General features: G+C 35.0%; 1 protein-coding gene across 33 annotated transcripts in view; it reads left to right on the plus strand.

The window, feature by feature from the left end:
• Positions 1-26,999, plus strand: part of NEK1 (NIMA related kinase 1) — a 220,044-nt gene that overhangs the window by 129,165 nt on the left and 63,880 nt on the right. For all 33 annotated transcript variants that reach the window (XM_070261349.1, XM_070261372.1, XM_070261354.1 and 30 more), the window contains 3 exons: positions 10,275-10,406; positions 12,310-12,375; positions 12,455-12,683. In XM_070261349.1, coding sequence (XP_070117450.1) covers positions 10,275-10,406; positions 12,310-12,375; positions 12,455-12,683 — 427 coding nt within the window. The remainder of the gene's footprint in view (positions 1-10,274; positions 10,407-12,309; positions 12,376-12,454; positions 12,684-26,999) is intronic.

Here is a 26,999-nt window from a genome sequence, read left to right on the forward strand (position 1 = left end):
GTATGAAACTCCGTGTGTGTTCCTTTTTAATCAACTTTCCTCATAGTAAGCCCGCAGCTATCCTTGTGTTCAGCTACAATACCGTGGTTACAAGCTTTAAGGGCCATTGCCCCCGTCTAGTTTCTGGTTTAGTGTTTAATAATCCAATCTAGCAGTCTACATAGCTCATGAAGGTGATTGGGATCATAATATATCCATTAAATATGATCAACTTATGCTTAGTACAAATTAGCCTTATTTTAAAAATGTGATCTCTTATGCAAAATTACACAAGGGTATGAAAGTACTTGATAAGAGCAGTCTATTTGGCTTTGATTATGTGATATCCTGTAGTCTTAGAGATGGGTCAGCTAAACTGTATCCATTCTTGTCAATATACATGCATAGACCCTATCTTGGCAGCAGGCCTATATAATCCACCTGCTACACTGTGCCACCTGTCTATACACCTTGTGTATTTCCCCAAGGTAGAATGAATGGCTGTGTCTTAGTTCATGTTGTGATTGGCATGTGGGATACTGTAGTAGTGCATTTATCAAGGGGAGATGTTTCCTTTTCTCCCAGTCAGATAGGGACTACTTATTTTAGTGATTCAGAATGTTATACTTCCAACAGCTCAAGTTAATATATTTCAGAGAAGGCAAAGCATGAGCTTTGTCATTATTTTTCTTTCCTAAAATCAGCCCTTAGTGGGCTGAAACATAGCCCACAAACACCTTTAAATGTGGTCTTAAGTACATCTTGTGTAATGGTTTTCTGAAGTGCAGTTCCCTAAACAGGCTGCCTTTTTATAGCTTGTTTCTCATTGTCCTGCTCATCTGACAAGATCATAACCACTGTCCAAGCATCAGTATAAACATATGCTTCATCATTCAGTAGCTATGTATATAATCTCTCTATTGGGTTGACTGTCTCAGTTCTTTCTTTACCTTCTTATTCTCATTGGTGCTTGACACCTCCATTGACGTCCCTGGATTTCAGTCCTATACGTGTAAATGGAGCTGTTTTACCTTATTTTTCATCTAAATTATCATAACATGGTGCCCAATCTGCATATTTCTTAGCATCAATTCAAGCAAAATATCTATGGAAGTCTGTTCTTTGGTTAGGTCAGAGACTATATTTTGAATATGATGAGTTCCTCCTTTATTGAATTTCATTCTTTGTTGTGTATTTCATTTCTATCTTTGTCTCATTCTTTGGACCTGCCATGTAGGCCTATAAGGCTTCCAGTGGATACACTCCCCATCTTTGGCTACCTCAGAATGTTCTTATCCTTAGTCTTGCAGTGCAATCTCATCCATTTAAATAGACACATCATGAGCTCAATTTAGAATCATGCTCCCTTTGTCAAGTGACACTGGACATTAACAGAGTTCCAGAGATCTCTGCAAAATATGTTTATTTGACATCAAAGGATCCAAGAGCATCAAAGAGAATCATGATTCCACTTACGCCAAGGACCCCTATTTCAAAGCCACTCCTCTGATGATCTTTTTTCATGTAGTTAACTTTCCCTAAGCAACAGGAGCAGAAGTTTCACTGGTGGTGGTGGTGGAGGAGGGGAAGGGAGAGGAGAAAGGGGAGCACCTCTGGAAGCACCGTTAGGTTTTGTATTTCAACAAGTACATTTTATAAATTATATCCAACAATGATTCAGCTCTGAGCAGGTGCTCTATATTCTTATTATATAATACTTTTATTACTGGGCAGCTCTACACCTGCATAGTAGCATAGTTCTGTTTCCTCAGATGACCAATTGGAGCCAGGCTTCTCTACTACCAGAAGGCTGGACTAGACTTAATTATGCCCAGTCAATGCACTTTCAAGTGTGTTGGGGGAATTTTATTGTGTGCCCTTTTGGTAAAACTGTCAAACAAAGTGTCCTGGCTTCTTCTAGCAGAGGGATAGACAGGTCATCTGAAGTAGACCAATTGATTTCTCTCTCAAGGTTTGAAGCTTAAGCAGAATATCACAAGAAGTTGGAGTTTATTTGATCCGGTAAAAGAACCTCATGAAACCGTAAATTAGTTTCTGGTACCTAGATCTATACAACTACCCAGGTTTTTTAGAGAGCTTTCCTTTGCCTTTTGTGATCCTACTTACAGGATCTTTTCTCTCTTCTGGCTCCCCACCTTCTTCTTCTCCCTTCAGAGTTAGTTTCTATTGCTTTCAACCAAGGAACCTTAACTATTTCCCCATTGAAAGTGCTTAGCATGGTACCTGGTGAATAGTAACAAATAAATAAATTCATTGGGAATTCTGTGGCTCGTGATATTTCACAGCTATGCGTAGAGAAGTATTCAGTTTACTGAATGCATCCTAGTATAGTGAGGAAGAAAATGAGGCTGGAAACGCATAGAAAAAGAGATCAGATTTTTGGTTACCAGAGGTGGGGCCTGGAGGGAAGAGGAATTGGAGGAAGGTGGTCAAAAGGCACAAACTTCCATTTATGAGATAAATACGTACTAGGGATGTAATGTACAGCATGATGAGTATAGGTACCACTGCTGTATGATATATGTGAAAGTCAAGAGAGTAAATTCTGAGTTCTCATTACAGGGAGAATTTTTTTTTCCTTTTTTCCCCCCAAGTCTTTTTATTGTATATGAGACGTTAACTAAATTTACTGTGGTAATCAATTCATAATGTATGTAAGTCACACCTTTATGCTGTATACCTGAAACTCATATGGTGATGTGTCTCAATTATATCTCAATAAAACTGGAAAAAAAATGAGGGCGGGAATCAGGATACCTGATTTTTAGTCTCAGCTCTGCCAATTAATTAGCCTGTTTGGGGAACTGGCTTAATGTTTGCAGGCCTTTATTTCCTCATCTCCTAAATGAAAGGCTTGATCTCTAATGTTGCTCTGTCAAAACTGCCTAGAAAAATAGTCTTCGTAATGTAAGTACTTAAATTCAGTTTAATGTACAGAAAATGAATTAAAGTTATTTTACCAAGTAATTATTTCAACAGAAAGCTTAATTTAGCGTAATCTACATGTAGTATAGGAGGCTTCATATGTCTATATTTACTTATTGACCATTACTCTAACTCAGGTGTGGTTAACATGGCATTCAGAGTTGGAGTTAGTATTATTAAATTCCCTGAAATGTTCATTAAAAGTTTGATTTATGTATGTTGATGCATTTTTTCTTCAGTAAAACTACATATCTTTCATTCAATGCTCAAGTGTCTTTGATCTAACAAACGGTAAAAATCACTATCTTAATTATTCTGATCTTTGGCATGTATATCCAATTTTATAAATTTTTCTCTTTGTCACATTTAATGGTAAAAGCCATAGTATTAAATAGAACTTTAATATGGAGAATAATTTTCATTTATGATGTTAGGGTTTTTTTCCCCAACTGATATAGTATTGCCTTTCTCAGCCAGCATATGTGCTCATATTGTGAGTGAAACATGTAAGAACGATAGATTCAGTTTTTAAGAAGGGTAGCAATGTATTTAATAATTAAAATTCAATGAAAAATAGAATAAAGGAAATTCTGCCTTGGTTAGGTCACAGACTATATTTTGGATATGATGAGTTCCCTAAAGTTGCGTTGAACTCTTTCTTGTTTATTTCATTTCTATCTTTGCCTGTTCTTTGGACCTACCATATGTACCTATAAGGCTTCCTCCAGGGTGGAAATGCTTCCCCCTTCTGGCTGTCTTGCAATGTTCTTATTCTTAGACATTTTTGTAAATGCATTATAGCAATACTAGTTCAGAAAAATTATTCAGATACGAGTACTTTTATATTTTTAGTTCTTCAGAGTTCTGAGAAGTTAAATATGAATTTGATAAAATTTGGCTATGATGTATCTTTAGGCTGTATAAAATTATGTGTGAAATTGTCTCTATAGTCAAAAGATGAAAGGCCACTTAATATTTTCCTAACATACATTAAATTCTTACTCATCATTTAGCATATAGAAATGATTTTGTATTTGTATTTATTTATGCTTCAAGATAGGTAAACTGATAGTTGAATGTGTTTATAAACTTGGCCTCAGTATTTGCTGAAATTTTGAATTTTGTCATTTGGTAGCACTGCTGGTTAATTTTCAGCAAATAGTAAAATTGACAGATAAAACAGAAGCAGTTTTACAGTAATAATTAAAAACTTTTCCTGGAGATATAAGCATTGTGGAGAAGTCTTGAATTTATGAACCTGGTGAGAAAATGGCTAGGAAAAAAAAAGCCCCTAAAGCGATTTGGTTTTTTAACCTGACAGGAAACTTTCAGGTCAATGTTTTCTTCCTTTCACAAGTTTTTTTTAAAACTGTGATTGAATTTTGAAAAACTGTACTTACAATGAAATATGTATCCTGGTCTTAAATGGTAATCAATTTTGTAACGAAATTGTTTTATGTTTTGTTTTGAAATTTTATGTTTTTGTATTCTATGAAACTTTGTTTTCTTACTTTAGTTAATTTAATTTTTGTTTGTCATATTGGATCAACCTTCTGAATTAAGGGCTCAGTCTAATTTCTGTCTCAGTTTTCTCCTGTGACAATTTAAAAATACGTTATTATCTTCTGTCTCAAGATCTGGTTAACAATGAATAGCAGTAATATTCAGATTATAAATATATCCATGATGTTTACACAGAAGGCCCAGATTCTACTGTACTAATAAGTTTTGTGCTATGTGTTACCTTGGCTTATAATCATGTTGCCACATCTCAGTAGTTACCCTGAATTACCTTTGAATTTTCAATAACTGACTTAGTTTTGTTATTAAGTACTTTTAAGAGTTAGTAGGATGTTCTGTTTGTCTTTGTTCTTTTCGTATATCTGAGTTTCTTTACTAGTTCACTGTTTCAGGTTCTTCTAATCGGTTAGCTTAGTTGACCGAGGGGAGAGACTAGTATATGTTTGATTATAGAACATAAGCATTTACTGAAGGCTGTTGATGCTCATTATTATAAAGGTAACTTTCTCTTACACATTGGATCAGATATCTTAGATCATAAACTGTATATCATAAGTCATTAGCCATATATATGGCAGCTAGACACATTTTAATATAATACAAAGTAAATTTTTAATAGTAATGTGTGAAACATTTTCTTCAATAAAAATATCTTCTGTTGGGGCTGGCCTGGTGGTGTAGTGGTTAAGTTAGCGCTCTCCACTTTGGTGGCCCAAGGTTCACCGGTTCAGATCCCAGGCAAAGACCTACACACCACTCATCAAGCCATGCTGTGATGGCATCCTATGTACAAAGTAGAGGAAGATTGGCACAGATGTTAGCTCAGGGCCAATCTTCCTCACCAAAAAAAAAAAAAAAACAAAACTGTATCTCTCTTCTGTTGATTAAAAGAAAAGATTTGCTTCTGTAGGTACAAAGATGAGTAGTATGAAGAGAACTTAATAGAAATTTTCCATATCTTAGCATAATCCCAACTCCGCTGAGTTTGGTTATCTTTGGTCTCATACTCTGTTTTACTCATAGCACTTTATCAATAAACATATTTTTTTCTCTGTTACTGTAGGTTTTTCTTAAGGTTGAGATTAATATAGAAATATTTCTATTCAATGTGTTTTACAACTTAAGAATATAAAGTCAAGATAAGGGATTTTCAATCCCTTTATGTATCTTTTACCGTTGTTTATGGACAGATCTGCTGAGTATTCCCTAGAGGTTTTTAAATTTTTCTTAGGCCATGTGTCTACAGTTTCAGAGAGTTGTGCCAGTGCCTTGTCTAAAGTAAATAAGAATTATGCGTGCATGTGGATAAGCATTAAGAAAGAGTATAGATAAATAAAATATAATTAGAACAGTAGGTGTGGGTGACTTTTTTTCTCTCATTAAGAGTTTCCTTAACGTTCCTATCATAGGCTTCTGCCTGATAATTTTGGAAATGACTTTTGAGATAATCTTTATAACCGTAAGTGAAAACTGTATCATAGGTTGAGAAGGGAAGTTGGTGCTGTTCTTACTTTAGTGAAATTGTTTAAATTTGTATTCTCTCTCATGTTTAATTAGTCATACAATTAAATTACTCTTGACTGTTCTTTTTCAAATCTTAGTTTTTAGGGGCTGGCCCAGTGGTATAGTGATTAAGTTGATGCGCTCTGCTTCAGCAGCCTGGGATTCACCAGTTCAGATCCTGGGCATGGACCTAGCACTACTCATTAAGCCACACTGTGGCGGCATCCCACATAGAAGCACTAGGAGGACGTACCACTAGGATATACAACTATGTACTGGGGCTTTGGGGAGAAAAAAAAAAGGAAGATTAGCAACAGATGTTAGCTCAGGGTGAATCTAAAAAAAAAATCTTAGTTTTTAAAAAATTTATGATGTAAAATATTTGTCTTTCAGATTTCTGCTTCTTATTGACTTCTGTGTCATAAAACGTTATGCAGTGCTAAAACTTTAAATTCTGATTATGCACAAATGGGAGGTTTCTGTGTTTGTTCTACATTCTAGAGATCAGAAACTTGGTTTGTGCGAGTTTCTTCATTTTATCAGGGACTAAAACCAGACTTTTTAGTGTTTAAGCCAAATCACCTTACTTTATAGAAACTAAATAAGTGTTTGCTGAACTATAATAATTAATACCACTTATTAGGCACACAGCTGTGTACTTTATGTAAATTATCACATTTAATCCCTATAACAAGAAGATAATGAGTACAGCATTCCGATTTTAGAGAGAAAAAGTTTGAAGTTCAGAGAGGATAAGAAATAGTGAAAAAATCACAGGACTAGGAAGTGAGAGTTTTTGGATTTGAGTGCAGAACTGTCCTGCTTCAACTGTGTTTTCTTTCAACAATGTATGGCTATTCAAACTGGCTACTCCATGAAGGCCACTCTCACCATCTCCCCTCCTGGCTTTATACAGTTAGTTCTTTCTCTGGCTTTTACTCTGTTTTTTTTTTCTCCAGATCATGTAGCACACATCTATCTACTTTTATTTCTCTATAACATACTGATTGATTTATGTGTCCCCCTTTCTCTTCTGGTTTATAAATCCATAATGTCATCCATTTTTTTTTTTTTGGTTTGAAAATTATTTATTGTAATTAGTTCTCGTTTACAATATGTTGGGATTTTTTCTAGCTTTATTGAGAGATAATTGTTGAATAACATTGTGTAGGTATAAGATGTACAACGTGATGATTTGATATATGTATATGTTGTGAAATGATTACCAAAATAAGGTTAGTTAAAACATCTATCACCTCACATAGTTACCATATATCATTCATTTGAGATATCTATTATCTAGCACTGTGCTTAACACATCTTTGAATATGTTGATTAATTAATTTTTAATCAGATATTATTTATTCATTTTCTCACAGATCACATCAGACTTATTTATTGAAATGGCAGAAATCATTTCTTTAGGTGAATTAGTGTAATACAATTGATAAATATCCTATGTGAGAGAGAAGTAATTACTAATTTAAATAAAATGGCAGAATTTGTATATCCAAATTCATTTGTTTGCTTCAAAATAATCATTTAGAGAAATAACATAATTGTTTTAAAAGTGCTGCTATTTTTCAGAACCAATTGGAGCTTATTTTTATTTCCTCAGAATTTGTGGTAAAAATTTGAATGTACTCTATGGTAATAAGACAATCATAAAGTTTCAAAATATTTCTATATAATCTTTCAAGGAGATACTACTTGGTTGTGTGAGCTCTAGATTTTTTTAAATTTTTTTTATTTATTATAACATCTTAAACATCAGTATACTTTCTCAACAGTGCTGAACTGTGGGGTTAAAGCAATGTTTCCATCTTTTTTTTTTCTCATTAAAGACTTTATCTTTTTAGCGCAGTTTTAGGTTCACAGCAAAATTGAAAGGAAGGTACAGAGATTTCCCATATATCCCCTGTCTGCACACGTGTGTAGCCTCCTCCATTATCAGCTTCCTCCACCAGAGTAGTGCATTTGTTACAACTGATGAACCTACGTTGACACATCATCACCGAAAGTCCATAGTTTACATTACAGTTCACTTTTGGTGGTGTACATTCTATGGGTTTGAATAAATGTACAATAACATATGTCCATCATTGTAACATCATACAGAATATTTTCATTGCCCTAGAAGTCCTCTGTGCTCTACCTGTTCATCCCTCTTACCACCTCTAATCTCACTTCAACCCCTAACACCGCAGATCATTTTATTGTCTCCATAGTTTTGCCTTTTCCAGAATATCATAGGGTTGGAATCATACAGTATGTAGCTTTTTCAGATTGACTTCTTTCACTTAGTAATATGCATTTAAGGTTTCTTAATATTATAAAGTTTCTAATATTAAGGTTTCTAAACATTATTTGCTGAATAATATTCCATGTACGTACCAGTTTTTATATCCATTTACCTCCTGAAGGACGTCTTGGTTGCTTCCAAGTTTTGGTGATTATGAATAAGACTGTTATAAACATTTGTGTACATTATTTTGTGTGGACATAAGTTTTCAGCTCCTTTGGGTAAATACCAAGGAGCATGATTGCTGTGTCAGATGGTAAGAGTATTTTTAGTTTGGTAAGAAATGGCCGAACTGTCAGCTATATCATTCTACATTCTCATCAGAAATGAATGAAAGTTTCTGTTGCTCCACATCCTCAGCAGCATTTGATGTTGTCAGTTTTTTGTATTTTCATCATCAGGATAAATGTGTAGAGGTATCACATTGTTTTAATTTGCAGTTCTCTAATTGGCATATGATGTGGAGCATCTTTTTGAATGCTTATTTGCCATCTGTGTATTTTCTTTGGTGAAGTGTCTGTTCAGATCTTTTGCCCATTTTTTAATTGGATTGTTTGTTTTTTTATTGTTGAGTTTTAACAGTTCTTTGTGTATTTTGGTTAACAGTCCCTTATGTGTTTTACAAATAATTTCTCCCAGTCTGTGGCTTGTATTCTCATTCTCTCAACAGTGTCTTTCACAGAGAAAAAGTTTTTAATTTTAATGAAGTCTAGTTTATTAATTTTCTCTTTCATGGATCATGGCTTTGGTGTTCTATCTAAAGAGTCCTTGCCAAATCCAAGGTCATCTAGAGTTTCTCCTGTGTTATCTTCTAGGAGTTTTATACTTTTGCATTTTACATTTAGATCCATAATCAATTTCAAGTTAATTTTTATGAAGCATGTAAGGTCTGTGTCTAGATACATTTTTTTGCCTGTGGATGTCCAAGTGTTCCAGCATCATTTGTTGTAAAGACTATCTCCATTGAATTGCCTTTGCTCCTTTGTTAAAGATCAGTTGACTATATTTGTGAGGGTCTATTTCTGAGCTCTATTCTGTTGCATTGATCTGTTTGTCTGTTCTTTTGCCAATACCGTACTGTCTTGATTACTGTAGCTTTGTAGTAAGTCTTGAAGTTAAGTAGTGTCATTCCTCCAACTTTGTTCTTCTCCTTCAGTGCTATATTGGCTACCTCCATCTTCTTTTGAATAATATAGATACTAGTGTAAAATTCACATCCAGGAGACTAAATATTAGAATTGTATTACTACCTTATGCTTAGAAGATGCTCAATAAAAACTGCGTTTCAAGTATATACTCACCAGAAATTCTTGTTTACTGGTTTGAAGAAGAGATAGAAGTAGGGAGCGGATTTGCTGCCATGTTACTATGAGCATACCTGCGAATACCATTTCCTTATATACATTAGGGATTCAGAATCCTATTTCACATTGTTTAGAGTCTAAATGGCAAGATAGAAATGAACACATATGAATATAACAAACGATATTTTTAGTGAAGTAAATCTTATTACCCTTACATGTCACTTCTTACATTCTCATTTATGTTGACATTTTTATAATGAGGGCTCTTATGTTGGGTGATTAATGTTCAAACTTTAAGAAGATTGTACCAAACTTGCAGAAATTGCAGAAGCCTTTCTTTTTGAAGTGTAAGATGAATAAGTAAAATGTCTTTTCTTCCCACAAATGTTGTAATGGATTAAAATTAAAATGAGAAGACTAATATTTAATCTTTTAGAAGACATTTTGTTTTTTAAGATAATTTTATGAAACGTGGTTAATGTAATAGAAAGGAGTTATTTAGTACTACATGACACATGATTATTTTACATCTCAGGCCAGAGAAGTTTCTCTTTATTCACTGATGTTTCTGCACCTAGCATGTTGCTTTGCACGCTAAAAATTGAGGAATGAAAAAAGACTACTTGTGGATAGAATGGATAAACAGTGATCTTATATATGCCATTTTATTTCTTCATGAAAATCTGAATTTCCCAATGTATTTAAATTCTTTGTTATAGTTGGTGGCTAAAGGAGTAAAGAGTTCTGATATGTCTCCACCTTCGGGACAGCATGAAGCAGGCGGCTCTCCGTCGAAGCAACAGATGAGATCTGTTATTTCTGTGACTTCAGCTTTGAAAGAAGTGGGTATGGTAAGTTTCCTAAAATTAAGAATTCCTCATAGTCAAAAGATTATTAAAAGGATTAAATTTAATGAAATTATGTTAATTCCTAATGTCCTATTAGATTTTTCTGGGGAAAAAAATTATTTCTTAGGATTTTTGTGTATGGTTTACTCTGAATATTGGAGCCTTGCTGCCGTAAGTTTTATATGTAGGACCACGTTGTAGATAAAAATATATTGAAATGATTCTCTCTTTTTTACTTTAAAAGAATAGTGAACAAATATATATGAAAATGTACCAAAAATAATGCAGCAAACATTTTTATACCCTAGCTTTCACAATGAAACAAAAGCTTTCACTTTTTGAAAAATAATGTCTTTGGTACTTAAAGTAATTGACTCTAGGAATAAAGTCCAAGACATGTTTACATTTATTTTAAATTTTTTGGCTTAGGAAATGTTAGAGGACTCAGCATAATTACACTTAATTCGTCTATTATTTCTTTTACCTTCTACTTCTGAATCTCTATCGTGTCATATAGATAGTGAAACAAAGAAATGTGCACAAGTGAAAAATTAAAACTTGGAAGTATGTGCTGAGTATTCATCTAAAATGTGAAAACTCTGTTCTGGGATTAAGGGAAATGGGTTTATGACATGGGATTTCAGCCTCAAATTCATCTGACAGAGGGGAAAATGTCTTACTGAATCATAATATAACACATTAACCTGATTTTCTCCTTTCCTGGTAATTAATGTCTGTGCCTTTTAATTTTTGAGTTTCATTAGGTTTTTGCAGACAACCCTGTTGTTATTGCTACACCAGTTTTTTACTGCCTTTGTGTTTATCTTGAAAATAAGACTGAGTAGGAAAATACAAGTTTCTTCATCACTCTCAAGAACTGCATATAAGAAACTGTTGTTCTTCAACTAGGCTTAGTCTCTTTTTCCTTCTGGTAACGACTTTGCATGTGCTACGTTGTTCACTACTTTAGATACATACCACTGTGTGGTTCCCTTCCTGGTACCCAGTTTCACATCTCAAGTAGCTGTTCATCTCTCTGATTGTAGCGACTGCTAATTCCTGACTACTGGGTAAAATGCTCTTTGTCTCATTTACATGTATTACTTTAAAACTGACCACTATACTCTTGTATTTTTTTCAAATATTACAAAATTGAGGTAATCCATGTAACTAAATGGTTCTTCTTAGTGTGTTTTCTTGGTAAATATTGCTTACGTAAAACTTTGAAAATTTACTGTGAGTCTTCCAGATACCTTTGCTTTTGTGGCTTTCATAACTACTAATTTCTTCTTTTCATATATTTAAAAATTCTAGGTGCTTTAGATTGCTATGATTATACTAATGAAAAGAAAAAGTTTATATTATCAATAGTACAAAGGACTCAGAACTTATTATAGTTACTCTCTTTGCTTAGGGAGAAAAACCAATTCTCAATTATGTTTAGTAGCATGGCTTAATAAGAATATATATACATGAAACATAAAGACGACTTCAAAATGACACTGCCTATCTTGAATTACTTTATCCATCAAAACTTTTCCTAGTTCTAATTAAGAGAATATATGAATTAATTTTCTTTTTAATTCTACCATTGACTTAAAATTACCAAAGTTGGGTGCCAAAAAAGAAGATATAGTTAAATATATGATCAAAAATCCAAACATACGGCAAATAATTGAGAATTGGCTCATCTACTATATATTAAGTCTGTTACTTGACTATCTTTAACTATTTCTCACTGCTGATAATGAAGGAAACTATGTTAACATTTTACAGGAATAAAAATATTCACAAGAAGCAATTTAATGAAAAACAAAGTAACAAAATTATCAAATTTTTAAGGTAGACTTTTAAATAAATTTAAAAATGACATTATTTCTTACTCTATAACTATCTGTGTTTAAAGGACGGAAGTGTAACTGATACCCAGGAAACCTCAGAAGAAATGCAAAAGACTAACAATGCTATTTCAGTAGGTACAATTTTCAAATTTTCTCTGTCAGTCGTTTTACTTATATACATATTAAAACACAACATTTTAACTCTTTCAGAGTAAGCGAGAAATATTACGTAGATTAAATCAACACCTGAAAGCTCAAGAAGATGAAACAGGAAAGCAGTGTCGTCCTGATACATGCGAGATAATTGTTCATGAAGAAGCCAAAGAGCATGAGAAAGAAAAATCAGTTTCATCTGATCGCAAGAAATGGGAGGCAGGAGGTCAACTTGTGATTCCTCTGGATGAGTTAACATTGGATACATCCTTCTCTGCAACTGAAAGTAGGTGTAGAAGTGTATAATCCTATTTTGGTCTAGCACCCATGCAAACTCATAGATGGGGGCTCTGAAGGAAAGAATACTTAGAGGGATTGAGAGAGGCTGGGAGAATTTCTATATGTGAAAAATGGAGAAAACTATTCAACCTTAAGAATAGGAAAAATTTTTACTACAAAAGTGTAGTGTGAGAAAGGAAATGAATGATACATATTGAAATTGTATTATTTTAACTCTTTCTACCATGTTAAATTAATCTATTACCAGGAATAATTCTTGATGAGAAGCAGGGTAATGAATTTTCATAAAATCTCAGAAAGATCCCTTAGGAATTTAGAAAGGGTATTGAGATGATCTCACTCAATGATTCATTTACTCAACAATAATTACTGAGCACCTATTATTTTCTTGTGTTGTCCTAGGCACTGGAGATAAAACAACGAACAAAAACATATGTGCTTTTATGGAACTTACATTCTAAAAAGGACAAGTCTGACTATCAACTAAGTATAGTTTTAAGTAATTTTTTTGATGGACTATTTTTATTAAAGTTCTTTGCATTAAAAAAAAACCAAAAACTCCATAGCATTTATTTTGTTTACTTATTCAACAGTTCCTTATTGAGTCCAATTCTACACCACTCCTAAGCAGTGAGGATATAATAACGGTTAAGACATAGTCAGGTCCTTTAAGGAGCTTAGGGTCTAGTGCAAAGGGAGGCATGTAAAGAGGCAATTATAGTTGATAAGTAATAAGCTAGGAATAATCATAAACTACTGTAAGAATATGTTTCAGAGCATAAATCAGTCTTAGGAGGGCCAAGGAAATGATTTCTGGAAAAAACGATGTGCTGAAGGATAAGTAGTTAGCTAAACCAAAAGCCACACAGTATTTTAGGCAGAGAATAGCCAAGACCCAGAAGTGAGAGAGCGTGTGAACTTCAGGAAACTGGATACAATTCAGCTTGGATGGCTAAAGTTCAGAATTCAAGACAAAGAATGGCAAGCAAGAAGCCTTGAAAGAGCGAGCAGGGCCAGATCATGAAGAGTCTTGTACGTTGGCTCTGTCAAACCGTATGAACTTATTCTGAGTACGGAGGGGAGTCTTTAACAGGGATTAGTAGATGTTTCTGTAAATGGCCAGATAGTAAATATTTTAGGCTTTGAGGCCATATAGACTCTGTTGCATCTTCTCTACTCTATCATTGCAAAACAGCAGTAGACAATATGCAAATGTTAGCATGGTTTTGTTTCCATTAAAATTTTATTTAAGGACACTGAAATTTGAATTTCATGTAATTTTCTTTATATCTTCTATTTCTTTCCTCAAATTTTCTTTTTCCATTGCGTTCTGTTTTTCTATTTCCACTGTCAAGAGTGTTCATGATTGCTTCCTGGAGCATTTTCATAATGACCGTTTTTAAAGTCTTTGTTAGATATTTCCGGCATCTGTGTTATGTTGGTGTTGGCTGTGAATAGCCATCTCCCATGAGATAGCCATCTTCTCCCACGAGAGTTGAGATTTCCCTGGTTCTTCTTATGCTGAGTAATTTTGAATTACATCCTCAACATTTTGAGTATTTCCCTATGAGACTCTGGGTCTTGTTTAAATCCTATGGAGAATATTGATATTTTTATCAATATTTGGCAGGCAGTTGACCTAGTTAGAGTCAGGTCACAAGTTCCTGTCCGCTCTCTGTGGCCTGTGGTTCCAATAGCCGTTCTTTTTTCAAAGCCTGTCAGTGCTGTTTTGATCTATCTGGCAGTGACTAGTCTGGGACCTGGGCAGTCATCTGTGGTTAGTTCCATTGTCCTATTCTTTGATATGCTGAGTAGGATCAGATCCATGCATGCACATATTGCAGGGTGGGGAGGGTGGGTGGTGAGCCCAGGTAATAATAAACAGCTTTATGGAGTTGCTTTCTTGAGTTCTTTTTTCTTCACTATCTCCCTAGTTTTTTCTGGTTCCCTGGGTCTCCTCTCTTTGGTCATCTGGTCAGAAAGCTGAGGCTTTAGTTACCTTACTCCATATGGTGAGAAACATAGAAAAATATAGAAATATAAGAAAAAACAGCAATGAGAGTTGGCCCCATCCTCTCGGAACCACATTTCCACGAAACAGAAAAGGAGCTTCTCTCCCCTAGTTTTATCTGCTGTGGGTTCTGTTTACCAGCTGCTGCTCCTGCCACCATGGGATTGGGGGAGGGGGGCTGGTAAAGGAGATGACAGAGTAAAGAAAGAAAAGTACTGAAAGATTTCCTTACTCTCTCCAAGCATTAGAATATCCCTTCTCCATTCTTTGAGCTAGAACTAGAAGGCTTCTCTTCGAGCTCTCTCTATCTGTACCCTGGTGCCTACTTATGGGTTTCTGGCATACTAAAGCCTGACTGGGGAATACTGGAGGGGGGAGCATGGTAAATTTTCACCAGTTTGGTGGTACTTTGAGTTTTTCTCTTCTTCCCTAATCCGGCTGCTGCTGTTTGCTTCTCAAGAGTTCTCAAGTAGCTGCTTCATGCATTTTGTCCTGGTTTTTATAGCTGTGTTTAGTGAGAGGCACAGGTTGATGTGTGCTTACTCCATCTTCCCAGGAATCAGAACTCTAATTATCCTTTAAAGAGATTTAAATACTAAGAAAAAAAGTCTTTTTGTATTTATCCATGTAGTTACCATTTCTGGTGTTCTTAATTTCTTTGTTTAGATTCATATATCCATGTGGTATCATTTTCCCTCTGACTGAAGGACTTCTTTTAATGTTTCTTGCAATGTAGGTGATAGATTCTTTCAACTTTTGTATACTGAAAAGTATTTTACCTTAATTTTTAAAAGATGTTGTCTCTGGGTATAGAGTTCTAGGTTGGCAGTTTCGTCTTTCAGTGCTTTAAAGATGTTGGTCCATTGTCTTCTCACTTGCTTTGTTTCTGACAAGAAATCGTTACTCCTCTGTACATAACATGACATTTTTCTCTGAGTGCTTTTAAGATTTCTCCTTATCATGGGTTTTGAGCAATTTGATTGTGAAATGCCTTATTATAGTTTTTCTCATGTTTCTTTTACTTGGTGTTCATTGAGCATCTTGGATCTGGGGGTTTATAATTTTCATAAATTGTAAATTTCTTTGCCAGTATTTCTTCAAATATCTCTGTGTCTCCTCCCCCTTCTCTCCTTTGTGGACTGCAATTTCATGTATATTAAGCAGCTTGAAGTTATCTCATAGCTCAGTAATGCTCTTTTCATTTTTTAGATACTTTTTATTCTGTGTGTTTCATTCTGGATAGTTTCTGTTACTCTATCTTCAAATTCACTTATTTTTTTCTGCGTTGCCTAATCTACTATTAATCTCATCCACTGTATTTTTAATCTCAGATACTATAGTTTTCATCTCTAGAAGTTTGATTGGATTTTTTTTTTATAGCTGCCATGTCTCTACTTAATTTTTTGATCATATGGAATACAGTTGTAAAAACTTCATTAATACCCTTGCTTGCTGATTCTAACACCTGTCTCATTTTTGGGTCCATTTTGATTGATTGGTTTTTCTCCTCATTATAGGTCATATTCTTCTGCTTCTTTGCATGACTGGCAACTTTTGATTGGATGCCAGACATTGGGAATTTTACCTTGTTGAGTGCTAGGTATTTTTGTCTTTCTATAATTATTCTGGAGCTTAGTTCTGGAATGCATGTAAGTTAGTTGGGCTCAGTTTGATCCATTCATGTCTTGTTTTTGAGATTTGTTAGGTGAAATCAGAGCCATGTTTAGTCCAGTGCTAATTATTTCCCACTGCAGAAATAAAACCCTTCTCAGTACCCAGTGTACCATGAGTTATACCATTTTCCAGTCTGACTGGTGGGAGCAGATATTTTATGTCCTGTGTTTCCTGTCATCTTTTTGAGTAGTTCTTTTTTTACCTTGGGTAGTTTTCTCACATGTTTGCTTGGATCACTACTCTGCTGAATACTCAAGGGCTTCCCTCTGCAAATCTCTGGAATTCTTTTTCTACTTGGCTTGGTCTCCCAAGAATCCCAGCTCTATCTCCTGAAATTAGAGTCTTCTGGACTCTGCCTGGCTTCCCTTTCCTGGGCTGCAGCCTGGAAACTCTCTCAAGGCAGCTAGCTGGGGCAATCATAGGAATCATCTTGTTTGTTCCTTTTCTCTTGGGGATCTGTGTTCTTAATTGTCTCTTGTCCAGTGTCTTGAAACCATTCTTTTATTTATTTTGTCCAGTTGTTTTGGTTATTTAGGCAATAGCATAACTCTAGTTACCCTATTCCATCTTATTCAGAAGTAGAAGTCCTTGAGACCAGTTTTCAGAGGCTCTTGCAGTAATTTAGACAAAAATTATTGATGACCTTAACACTAACTTACTGGAAGATAATAAAGAGAAGATGACATATTTAAGAGATACTAAGGGGACAGATTTCTAAGGGCTTCGTGTGAAACTCTTCTAAGACTTTGTCAGAGGAAGAAGGATTTTGAAAAGAAAGTGAGGAATAGTCAGAGTTAGGAAAATTGAGAGTGTGATATGGATTTAAAATGAAAAAGAGAGTACTTCATGAAGAGAAATGACAAGTTGAAGGCTAAAAAATTTACAGTGGGTTTGTCCGGGAAGAGGCACTGTGACCTTAATGAAAGCACTGTCATTAGAGTGCTAGGGGCAGAAATAGAATCCAGGAATTAAGAAGCAGATGGAAGGTGAGCAAGTAAAAGGAGTTTAGAACCTTTTATGGAAGCTGAGCTATGAAGAGGAAGAGAGATGTAGACTTGGGAGGAATGTAGAGTTAGTGTAACCTTATGAAAAAGAGACTTGAAAATGTTTTATGCTGATTAGAAGGGCAAAGTATATCACATCACTCTCTCACTTTAGAACCTAATTGATTTCTGCTGCATTAGAATAAAAATCCAAAGTCCTTTTCATTATCTACAAGGCTCTCCTGTGGTTTTCCCTGGCCCACTCCTTCTATCCATTTCTTTCTACCTACTCACTTCGCACTTTTCAGTTCTCAAAACATGCCAAGCTCTTTCCTTTCCGTTGTGCTCTTCACTCCCTCCCAAGTCCTTTGCATAGCTGCTGCTTTCTTTTCTTTTCTGTCCCTGTTCTTGGACTTTCACCCCATTTCTGAAGTCCTCTTTATAGCAGAACTCTTGAAAGTGTGATCTGTTCACAGCTCCAGTTCCTCTCCTTCCAGTCTCCCTTAACTCACTTCAGCCACTGCTTAGCCGACGTCCCCACTTCTCCATCGCAACTGTTCTTTTCAGGGTTACCAAAGACCTTCACATTGGTAACTTGAAAGCTAGTTACCTCTCTTTGTTTTACGTATCCACAACATTTGACATACTGGATTAGTATCCACACTTCCCACCCCTTCTTTCTGGAAACCTTTCTTCACTTTTCTGTACTCTATTAAAAGTAAACCTCTTCTATTATTTTTTAAATCATAGAATATTATTTATTATTTTTCAGGAGCTAATCACATGCTCTAAATGTTTTCTTCATTTATTCAAATATCTTTTGCCTGTGTTTTCTTTTATGATGCAAACTTTTAAAATAAGCTCATCTGACTTGTACTGCATGTTTTGTATTCCATATCATATGGCACAGATTTTATATAGGAAAGGTAGTCGTTAGATAAATGTGAAGACAAACACAGCTCGTGTTGTGAGACCTCTCAGATGGTGGGGCTGGAGATAATTTAGAGCGGCTCTCAGGCAGTAGACTATCACCAGTGTGACAGGATGGGATAGAGGCAAGGGGAGAGAGGTGCAAGTAAGTCTTATAGAGGATGAAAAAATCCCTGCCATACTTTCTTAAAAATGGGAAGAAAGGTCATATGCAGACCAAAACCAAAAGAATTGGGTCTTCTTTTTCTCAGTTTTATTGAGATGTAATTGACATACATCACTGTGTAAGTTTAAAGTGTACAGCATAATGGCTTGACTTGCCTTAATTGTCAGGTGATTAGCACAATAATTAGCATCCATCATCTTATATAGATACAATAAAAAGAGAGAGCAAAACGGGAAAAGACTTTTTCCTTGTCATGAGAACCTTTGGATTTATTCTCTTAACTTTCCTGTATATCATACACTAGTGTTAACTATGTCATCAAGCTGTACTTTACATCTCTAGTACTTATCTTGTGACTGGAAGTTTGTGTCTTTTTTTTTTTTTTGAGGAAGATTAGCCCTGAGCTAACATCACTGCCAATCCTCCTCTTTCTGCTGAGGAAGATTGGCCCTGGGCCCTGAACTAATATCTATGCCCATCTTCCTCCACTTTTTTTCTTTTGAGGAAGATTACATGCTGAGCTAACATCCGTGCCCGTCTTCCTCTATTTTATATGTGGGATGCCTACCACAGCGTGGCTTGATAAGCGGTGCATAGGTCCACACCCAGGATCTGACCTGGCAAACCCTCGGCCGCTGAAGCAGAGCATGCAAACTTAACCACTGCAACAACCAGGCCAGCCCTGGAAGTTTGTATCTTTTGACCACCTGTCTCCAGTTGCCCCACCCCAACCCTTCGCCTCTGGTTACCACAAATCTGATCTCTTTTTATCTGAGTCTGGTTTTCTGTTTGTTTTTTAAGATTCCACATATAAGTGAGATCATACAGTATTTGTCTTTCTGTCTGACTTATTTCACTTAGCACAATGCCCTCAGGGTCCGTCCATGTTGTTGCAAATGGCAAGGTTTCCTCATTTCTTATGGCTGAATAATATTCGTTGTATATATATACCACACCTTCTTTATTCATTCCTTTGTCCAGGGACATTTAGGTTGTTTGCATGTCTTAGCTATTGTAAGTAATGCTGCTATGAACATGGGGATGAAGATATCTTTTCAAGTTAGTGTTTTCATCTCCTTTTTGTATATTCCTAGAGGTGAAATTGCTGGATCATATAGTAGTACTATGTTTTATTTCTTGAGGAAACTCCTTACTGTGGAGTCCCACCAGCAGTGCATGAGAGTCCCCCTTTTCTCCACCTCCTTGCCAGCATTTGTTATCTCTTGTCTTTTTTTTTGAGGAAGATTAGCCCTGAGCTAACATCCACCACCAATCCTCTTTTTGCTGAGGAAGATTGGCCCTGAACTAACATGTGTGCCCATCTTCCTCTATTTTATATGTGGTCCTCTTTTTGCTGAGGAAGATTGGCCCTGAACTAACATGTGTGCCCATCTTCCTCTATTTTATATGTGGGACGCCTGCCACAGCATGGCTTGACAAGTGGTGCTTAGGTCCCTGCCTAGGATCTGAACCAGTGAACCCTGAGACATCAAAAGTGGAGCGTGCAAATTTAACTGCTGCGCCACTGGGCCAGCCCCTGTTTTCTCGTCTTTTTGATGATGACTATCTTAACAGACATAAGGTGATATCTCATTGTGGTTTTGATTTACATTTCTCTAATGACTAGTGATGTTGAGCATTTTTTCATGTACCTGTTGGCCTTTCATCTGTCTTCTTTGGAAAAATATCTATTCAGGTCTTTTGCCCGTTTTTTTAATTGTGTTATTTGCGTTTTTGCTATTGAGTTGAATGAGTTCTTTGTATATTTTGGATATTAACTCCTTGTCAGATATATGGTTTGCATATATTTTTTCCCATTCTGTGTATCTTTTCACTTTGTTGATTGTTGGGAATTGGATAATCTTGAATGATCGTATAAGCCTATCTCAGACAAATATATGAGGACCTATCAGGTACCTTATTACCTTATTAAAAGCACTTTCCTGTGAAAAGTTAATATGAGACTGAGAATACTGTTAGACAAATATTTTGTCTCATGACTTCAAAAATCATGTTTAATTTATTAATTAGGCAATGTATTCATGTGATAAAAACATCACATATTATCAATAGTTTGTTGTTGAAGTTTCTCTCCTGCCTCAACACTTTTTATTTCATTTCCTTTTCTCTTACCAAGTAACCACTGATACTAGTTCACTGTTTATACTTCCAGAGCTTGTTCACACATAGGTTTGTGTATGTATGTGTACATGAAAAAGGACATATTTTTTGCTCCTTGCATTTTACATTATTATATATTATCTATATTTTTATTTTTTTGTGTTACTTATACATATATCTTGTAGATCTTTTTATACCAGTACATAAAAAAATCCCGTTGTTCTTTTTTATAGCGGTGTAATGTTCCATCGTATGATTATACATGATTTACTTTTCCCAACATTTTGTTATGAAGAATTTCAAATGTGGCAAAATTGAAATAATTTCAAAATGAACACCATAGACCCTCCATTTAGATTCTGCCATTAAGATTTTGCTATGCTTGCTTGATCACGTATCTGTCCATCCTTCTATCCATCAATTAGTCTATCATATTTTTTGATGCAGTTCAGAGTTCATTGCAGACATCGGTGCACTTTGCCCTAAGTAGTTTGCAGCATATATATCATTAAAAAGAGTTCAATATTTATTTACATACAATGAAATGCAAAAATCTTAACTGTGCATTGCTGAGTTTTAACAAATGCCTAGACCTACATAATCCAAACCCCTATCAAGATACAGAACATTACCATCACCCCCAAAAGTTCCATCTCTCTTCCCAGTCAGTCTCTGCTCCTGGCCTCCCAGAGGCAACTTTTTCTGAATTTTTTGTATCTTAGATTAACTCACTCTGTTTTAGAATATTATTTAAACAGACTCTAACAGTTTGTACCCTTTTGTGTCCAGCTTCTTTTCTTTTTAATTTTCATTTTTTTCGGATGTACGTCATATTTCAAATTCTGTATACATTACATCATGTTCACCACCCGAACACTAATTATAGTGCATCCCCTCACATGTGACCCTAATCACCCCTTTTGCCTTCCCCCTTCCCCGATGGTAACCACCAGTCCAATCTCCAGTGCTATGTGTTTTGTTTTTTTTTTCTGTCGTTTTTATCTTCTACTTATGAGTGAGATCATATGGTATTTGACTTTCTCCCTCTGACTTATTTCACTCAGCATAATACCCTCAAGGTCCATCCATGTTGTCACAAATGGCCAGATTTCGTCATTTCTTATGGCTGAGTAGTAGTCCATCATGTATAAATACCAGATCTTCTTTATCCATTCGTCCCTTGATGGGCACCTAGGTTGCTTCCAAGTCTTGGCTATTGTGTATAATGCCGCAATGAACATAGAGGTGCAAGTATCTTTATGCCTTTGTGTTTTCAAGTTCTTTGGATAAATACCCAGCAGTGGAATAGCTGGATCATATGGTAGATCTATCCTTAATTTTCTGAGGATACTCCATACTGCTTTCCATAGTGGCTGCACCAGTTTGCACTGCCACCAGCAGTTCCCTTCTCTCCAACATTTGTTGTTTCCTGTCTTGTTAATTATAGCCATTCTGACCGGAGTGAGGTGATACCTCATTGTAGTTTTGATTTGCATTTCCCTGATAGCTAATGATGTTGAGCATCTTTTCATATGCCTGTTGGCCATTCATATATCTTCTTTGGAGAAATCTCTGTTCAGATCTTTTGCCCATTTTCTAATTGGATTGTTGGTTTTTTTGTTCTTGAGCTGTATGAGTTCTTTGTATATTTTGGATATTAACCCCTTATCTGATATGTGGTTTGCAAATATCTTCTCCCAATTGTTAGGTTGTCTTTTCGTTTTGTTGATGGTTTCCTTTGTTGTGCAGAAACTTTTTAGTTTGATGTAGTCCCATTTGTTCATTTTTTCTTTTGTTTCCCTTGCCCGGTCAGACATGGGACTTGAAAATATGCTGCTCAGACCAATGTCATAGAGCATACTGCCTATGTTTGCTTCTAGAAGTTTCATGGTTTCGGGTCTTACATTCAAGTCTTTAATCCATTTTGAGTTGATTTTTGTGCATGGTGTAAGGGAATGGTTTACTTTCATTCTTTTGCATGTGGCTGTCCAGTTTTCCCAACACCATTTATTGAAGAGACTCTCCTTTCTCCATCGTATGCTCTTGGCTCCCTTGTCGAATATTAGCTGTCCATAAACTTGTGGGTTTACTTCTGGGCTCTCAATTTTGTTCCATTGATCTGTGTGTCTGTTTTTGTGCCGGTACCATGCTATTTTGGTTATTACGGCTTTGTAGTATAATTTGAAATCAGGGAGTGTGATACCTCTAGCTTTAATATTTTTTCTCAGGAATCCTTTGGCTATTCTGGGTCTTTTGTTGTTCCATATAAATTTTAGGATTCTTTGTTCTATTTCTGTAAAAAATGTTGTTGGGACTTTGATAGGGATTGCGTTGAATCTATAGATTGCTTTAGGAAGTATGGACATTTTAACAATGTTAATTCTTCCAGTCCAAGAGCACGGAATATCTTTCCATTCTTTGTGTCTTCTTCGATTTCTTTCAACAATGTCTTATAGTTTTCAGTGTACAGATCTTTCACCTCTTTTGTTAAGTTTATTCCTAGGTATTTTATTCTTTTTGTTGTAATTGTAAATGGGATTGTATTCTTAATTTCTCTTTCTGATACTTCATTGTTAGTGTATAGAAACGCAACTGAAAAGAAAGGAACTGAGAACAACTACTAAAACACCCCAAAAAAAAGAAAAAGTGACAAAATGGCAATCAATACATATTTATCAATAGCTACGTTAAATGTCAGTGGACTAAATGCTCCAATCAAATGCCATAGGATGGCCAACTGGATAAAAAAACAAGATCCATGTATATGCTGCATACAAGAGACACACTTCAGACCTACAGACACTCACAAACTGAAAGTGAAAGTATGGAAAAAGATATTCCATGCAAATGGCAAAGAAAAGAAAGCGGGGGTAGCAATACTTATATCAGACAAAATAGACTTAAAATCAAAAACTGTAATAAGAGACAAAGACGGGCACTACATAATGATAAAGGGAAAAATCCAACAAGAAAATAATAACACTTGTAAATATCTATGCACCCAACATAAGAGCACCTAAATATATAAAGCAATTATTAACAGACATAAGAGGAGAAATAGACAGTAACACAATAATAGTAGGGGACTTTAACACTCCACTTACACCAATGGATAGATCATCCAAACAGAAGATCAATAAGGAAACACTCGCCTTAAAGGACACATTAGACCAGATGGACTTAGTAGATATATACAGAACATTCCATCCAAAAACCACAGAATACACATTCTTTTCAAATGCCCATGGAACATTCTCCAGGATTGATCACATATTAGGCCACAAAACAAGTCTCAATAAATTTAAGAAGATCGAAATAATACCATGCATCTTTTCTGACCACAAAGGTATGAAACTGGAAATCAACTACAGAAAGAAAACCAGAAAAGCCACAAAAATGTGGAGATTGAACAAAATGCTACTGAACAATGATTGGGTCAATGAAGAAATCAAAGAAGAAATAAAAAAATTCCTGGAGACAAATGAAAATGAAAACACGACATGCCAAAATCTGTGGGATACAGCAAAAGCGGTTCGACGAGGGAAGTTTATAGCAATTCAGGCCTACCTCAACAAAGAAGAAAAATCCCAAATAGACAATCTAAATGTGTCCAGCTTTTTTAACTCAGCATAATGCTTTCTGAGATTCATCTGTGTTGTAATTGATTATCAATGGATTGTTTCTTTTTAAAGTATTTATATTGATATGGTCACTTCTGCTCTTTTTTGCTCAATGTTAGCCTGGTATATCTTTATCCTCTTTTTTTTCTATTAATCTATTTATGTCTCTATATTTAAAGTAGATTTCTTAGAGGCAGCATATTGTTGTTTGCTTTTTTAATCCACTCTTACAACTTTTAACTTAGTATGTTTAGACCATTTACATTTAATATGATTGTTGATATTGTTGGATTTAAATATACCATTTTGCTATTTGTTTTTCTGTTTGTCTCTTCTATTCTTTGTTCTCTTTGCTCTCCTATTTCTATTTTGCTTTCTTTTGGATTGAGTATTTTTTATGATTCCCTTTTATCTCTGTTACTGGCTCATTAACTATAGCTCATTGTTGTGTTATTTTAGCATTTGCCTTAGAGTTTATAGCATACATCTTTAACTTACCACAGTCTATCTTCAAGTGACTTCAAGTGACTTATTACATTTCACATCTAGTGTAAGAACCTTACAATAATGTACTTATATTTGTTCCCTCCCAGTCTTTGTGCTGTTCTTTTTTAAAAAATTTATGCTATAAACCCCACAATACATCATGGTCATTTATCCTTTAAAGAGTTTTGAATAATAAGAGGAAAAAATCTTTTGTATCTACCCATGTATTTATTGCTTCCAGTGGTCTTTATTCTTTAGTGTAAATCAGATTTCCATTTGTTATCATTTGTCTTCTGCCTGAAGGACTTCCTTTAACATTTCTTGTAATGCATTCATGCTCGTGATGAATTCTTTCAGCTCTTGTGTGTCTGTGAAAGTGTTTATTTTGCCTTCCTTTTTCAAAGATATTTTTTCTGGTATAGAATTCTGAGTTGACTTTTTTTCTTTTGGTACTTTAATTATGTTGCTCCAGTGTCTTTCAGTTTGCATTTCTTTTGATGAGAGTCTTCTGTCATTCTTATTCTTTATTCCTCTGTGTATAATATGCCTTATTTCTTCTGGATGCTTTTTAGATTTTTCACCTAAGCCTTGGTTTTAGTAAATTTGACCATAACATGCTTTTGTGTCATTTTCTTCCTGTTTCTTTTGCTTGAGTTTTGTTGAACTTCTCAGATTTGTGAGTATAGTGTTTTCATCAAATTTGGAAAATTCTTTGCCGTAATTTTTTCCACCTTTTTTCTCTCTCCCTTTCTAGAAGTTCAGTATGGATATTGTTAATGTTTTCCTTGTCTCTAATAATCACCATCAATCTTCTCTCTAGCTTGTTGAAAATATGGAATTCAGTTATAATGACAGTTATAAATGTCCTTGTCTACTAATTACATCATGTCTATCATTTTGGGGTTGATTTGATTGGTTGATTTTTTTTTTCCTCTTTATCTTAGGTTGAATACTGCTTCTGTGCATGCTTGGTCATTTTTGTTTGGAAGCCAAACAGTGAATTTTACCTTGATGCGTGCTATATATTTTTGTGTTCTTATAAATATTCTTGACCTTTGTTCTGAGACACAGTTCAGTTACTTGTAAATAGCTTGACCCTTTTAGGTCTTGCTTTTAAGCTTTGTTAGGTAGAACCAGAGCAATGTTTAGTCTGTGGCTGATGTTTCCCCCTTTACTGTGTCAAAAACCTTTCTGAGTAATCTACTTGATGCCTTGTGAATTATAAGACTTTCTTTTCTGGCTGGTGGGAGTAGGGACTGTTTCTGATCCTTTGTGAAGTCCAAGTATTATTCCCTCTACTCCTTTTGGGTAGTCTTTTCTCTAGACTGCAGTTATTTCCTCACACATGTGCTGATCGGTATTCAGCTCGACTTGAACCAGGCTCTTCACAGTTCTCCTGAGTTCTCTCTCTGTGTAGCTTTCTACTCTTCAGGGCTCTGTTCTGCCAACATTAACCGCTTTTGCCTCCCTGGACTTCCAGTTCTGTGACCTCTGCTCAGAGAGATCACAACTCCACATGGTTTTCCTTCCCCACATCAAAGGGGATAAAGTCTAAATGTCTTCATATGGACATTCGGTTTTTCCAGTTTTGTTTGTTAAAGAGCCTCCCCCGACATTAGATTGCTTTGGCATCTTTGTCAGACACCAAGTGGCTGTAAGTTATTTCTGGGTTCTCTACTCTCTTTTAGCCATCTTTTTGAAAATCAGTTCCCTATTGGTAATCATTTTGGCTGTACAAAACTGAATATTACCCGTTGATTTGCAGGTGCTTACTTTTATGAAACTGGTACACAGAAATTTGTACCAACTTGTATTTGGTTACCATGGAAAGTTTATATGTCTTATACTCCATAATATTTGAGGTTATATCCTGTCTATTACTGCTAGGTACCTATATACTAAATGTACTACTATTAAACGTTCTAAAGACTCAGACTTTAGTAGATAATTTTCTATTTTTTGCTTGCTAAATTTTATTTATAAGGTTTACCCAAAATTGTTAATGTCAGAAAGTGTCAGTTGCCTACTTATGATGTATAAGATAAAATAAAACAAAATTTCTTAGAAATACTTTTCTCTACTTTTAATTCACATGCACATTTATCTTAGGATTTGTTTTCTATTCTCTATAATTAAGTTTATAGAAACAAAATATTTTTATTTTTTTGTACTCCCCAAAATTATTGCTTAACTATCTTCATTTTTTATTTTCTCGAATTAAAATTATAGTATATTATAATTTATGCTTTATGTTCCCTAAAACTAGAATTTAATTCTTAAGTATTTAAAAAGGCAATACTAGATATTTTTC

This window comes from Equus caballus, chromosome 2 (genome assembly GCF_041296265.1).
Source record: "Equus caballus isolate H_3958 breed thoroughbred chromosome 2, TB-T2T, whole genome shotgun sequence".
Classification (NCBI taxonomy): Eukaryota; Metazoa; Chordata; class Mammalia; order Perissodactyla; family Equidae; genus Equus; species Equus caballus.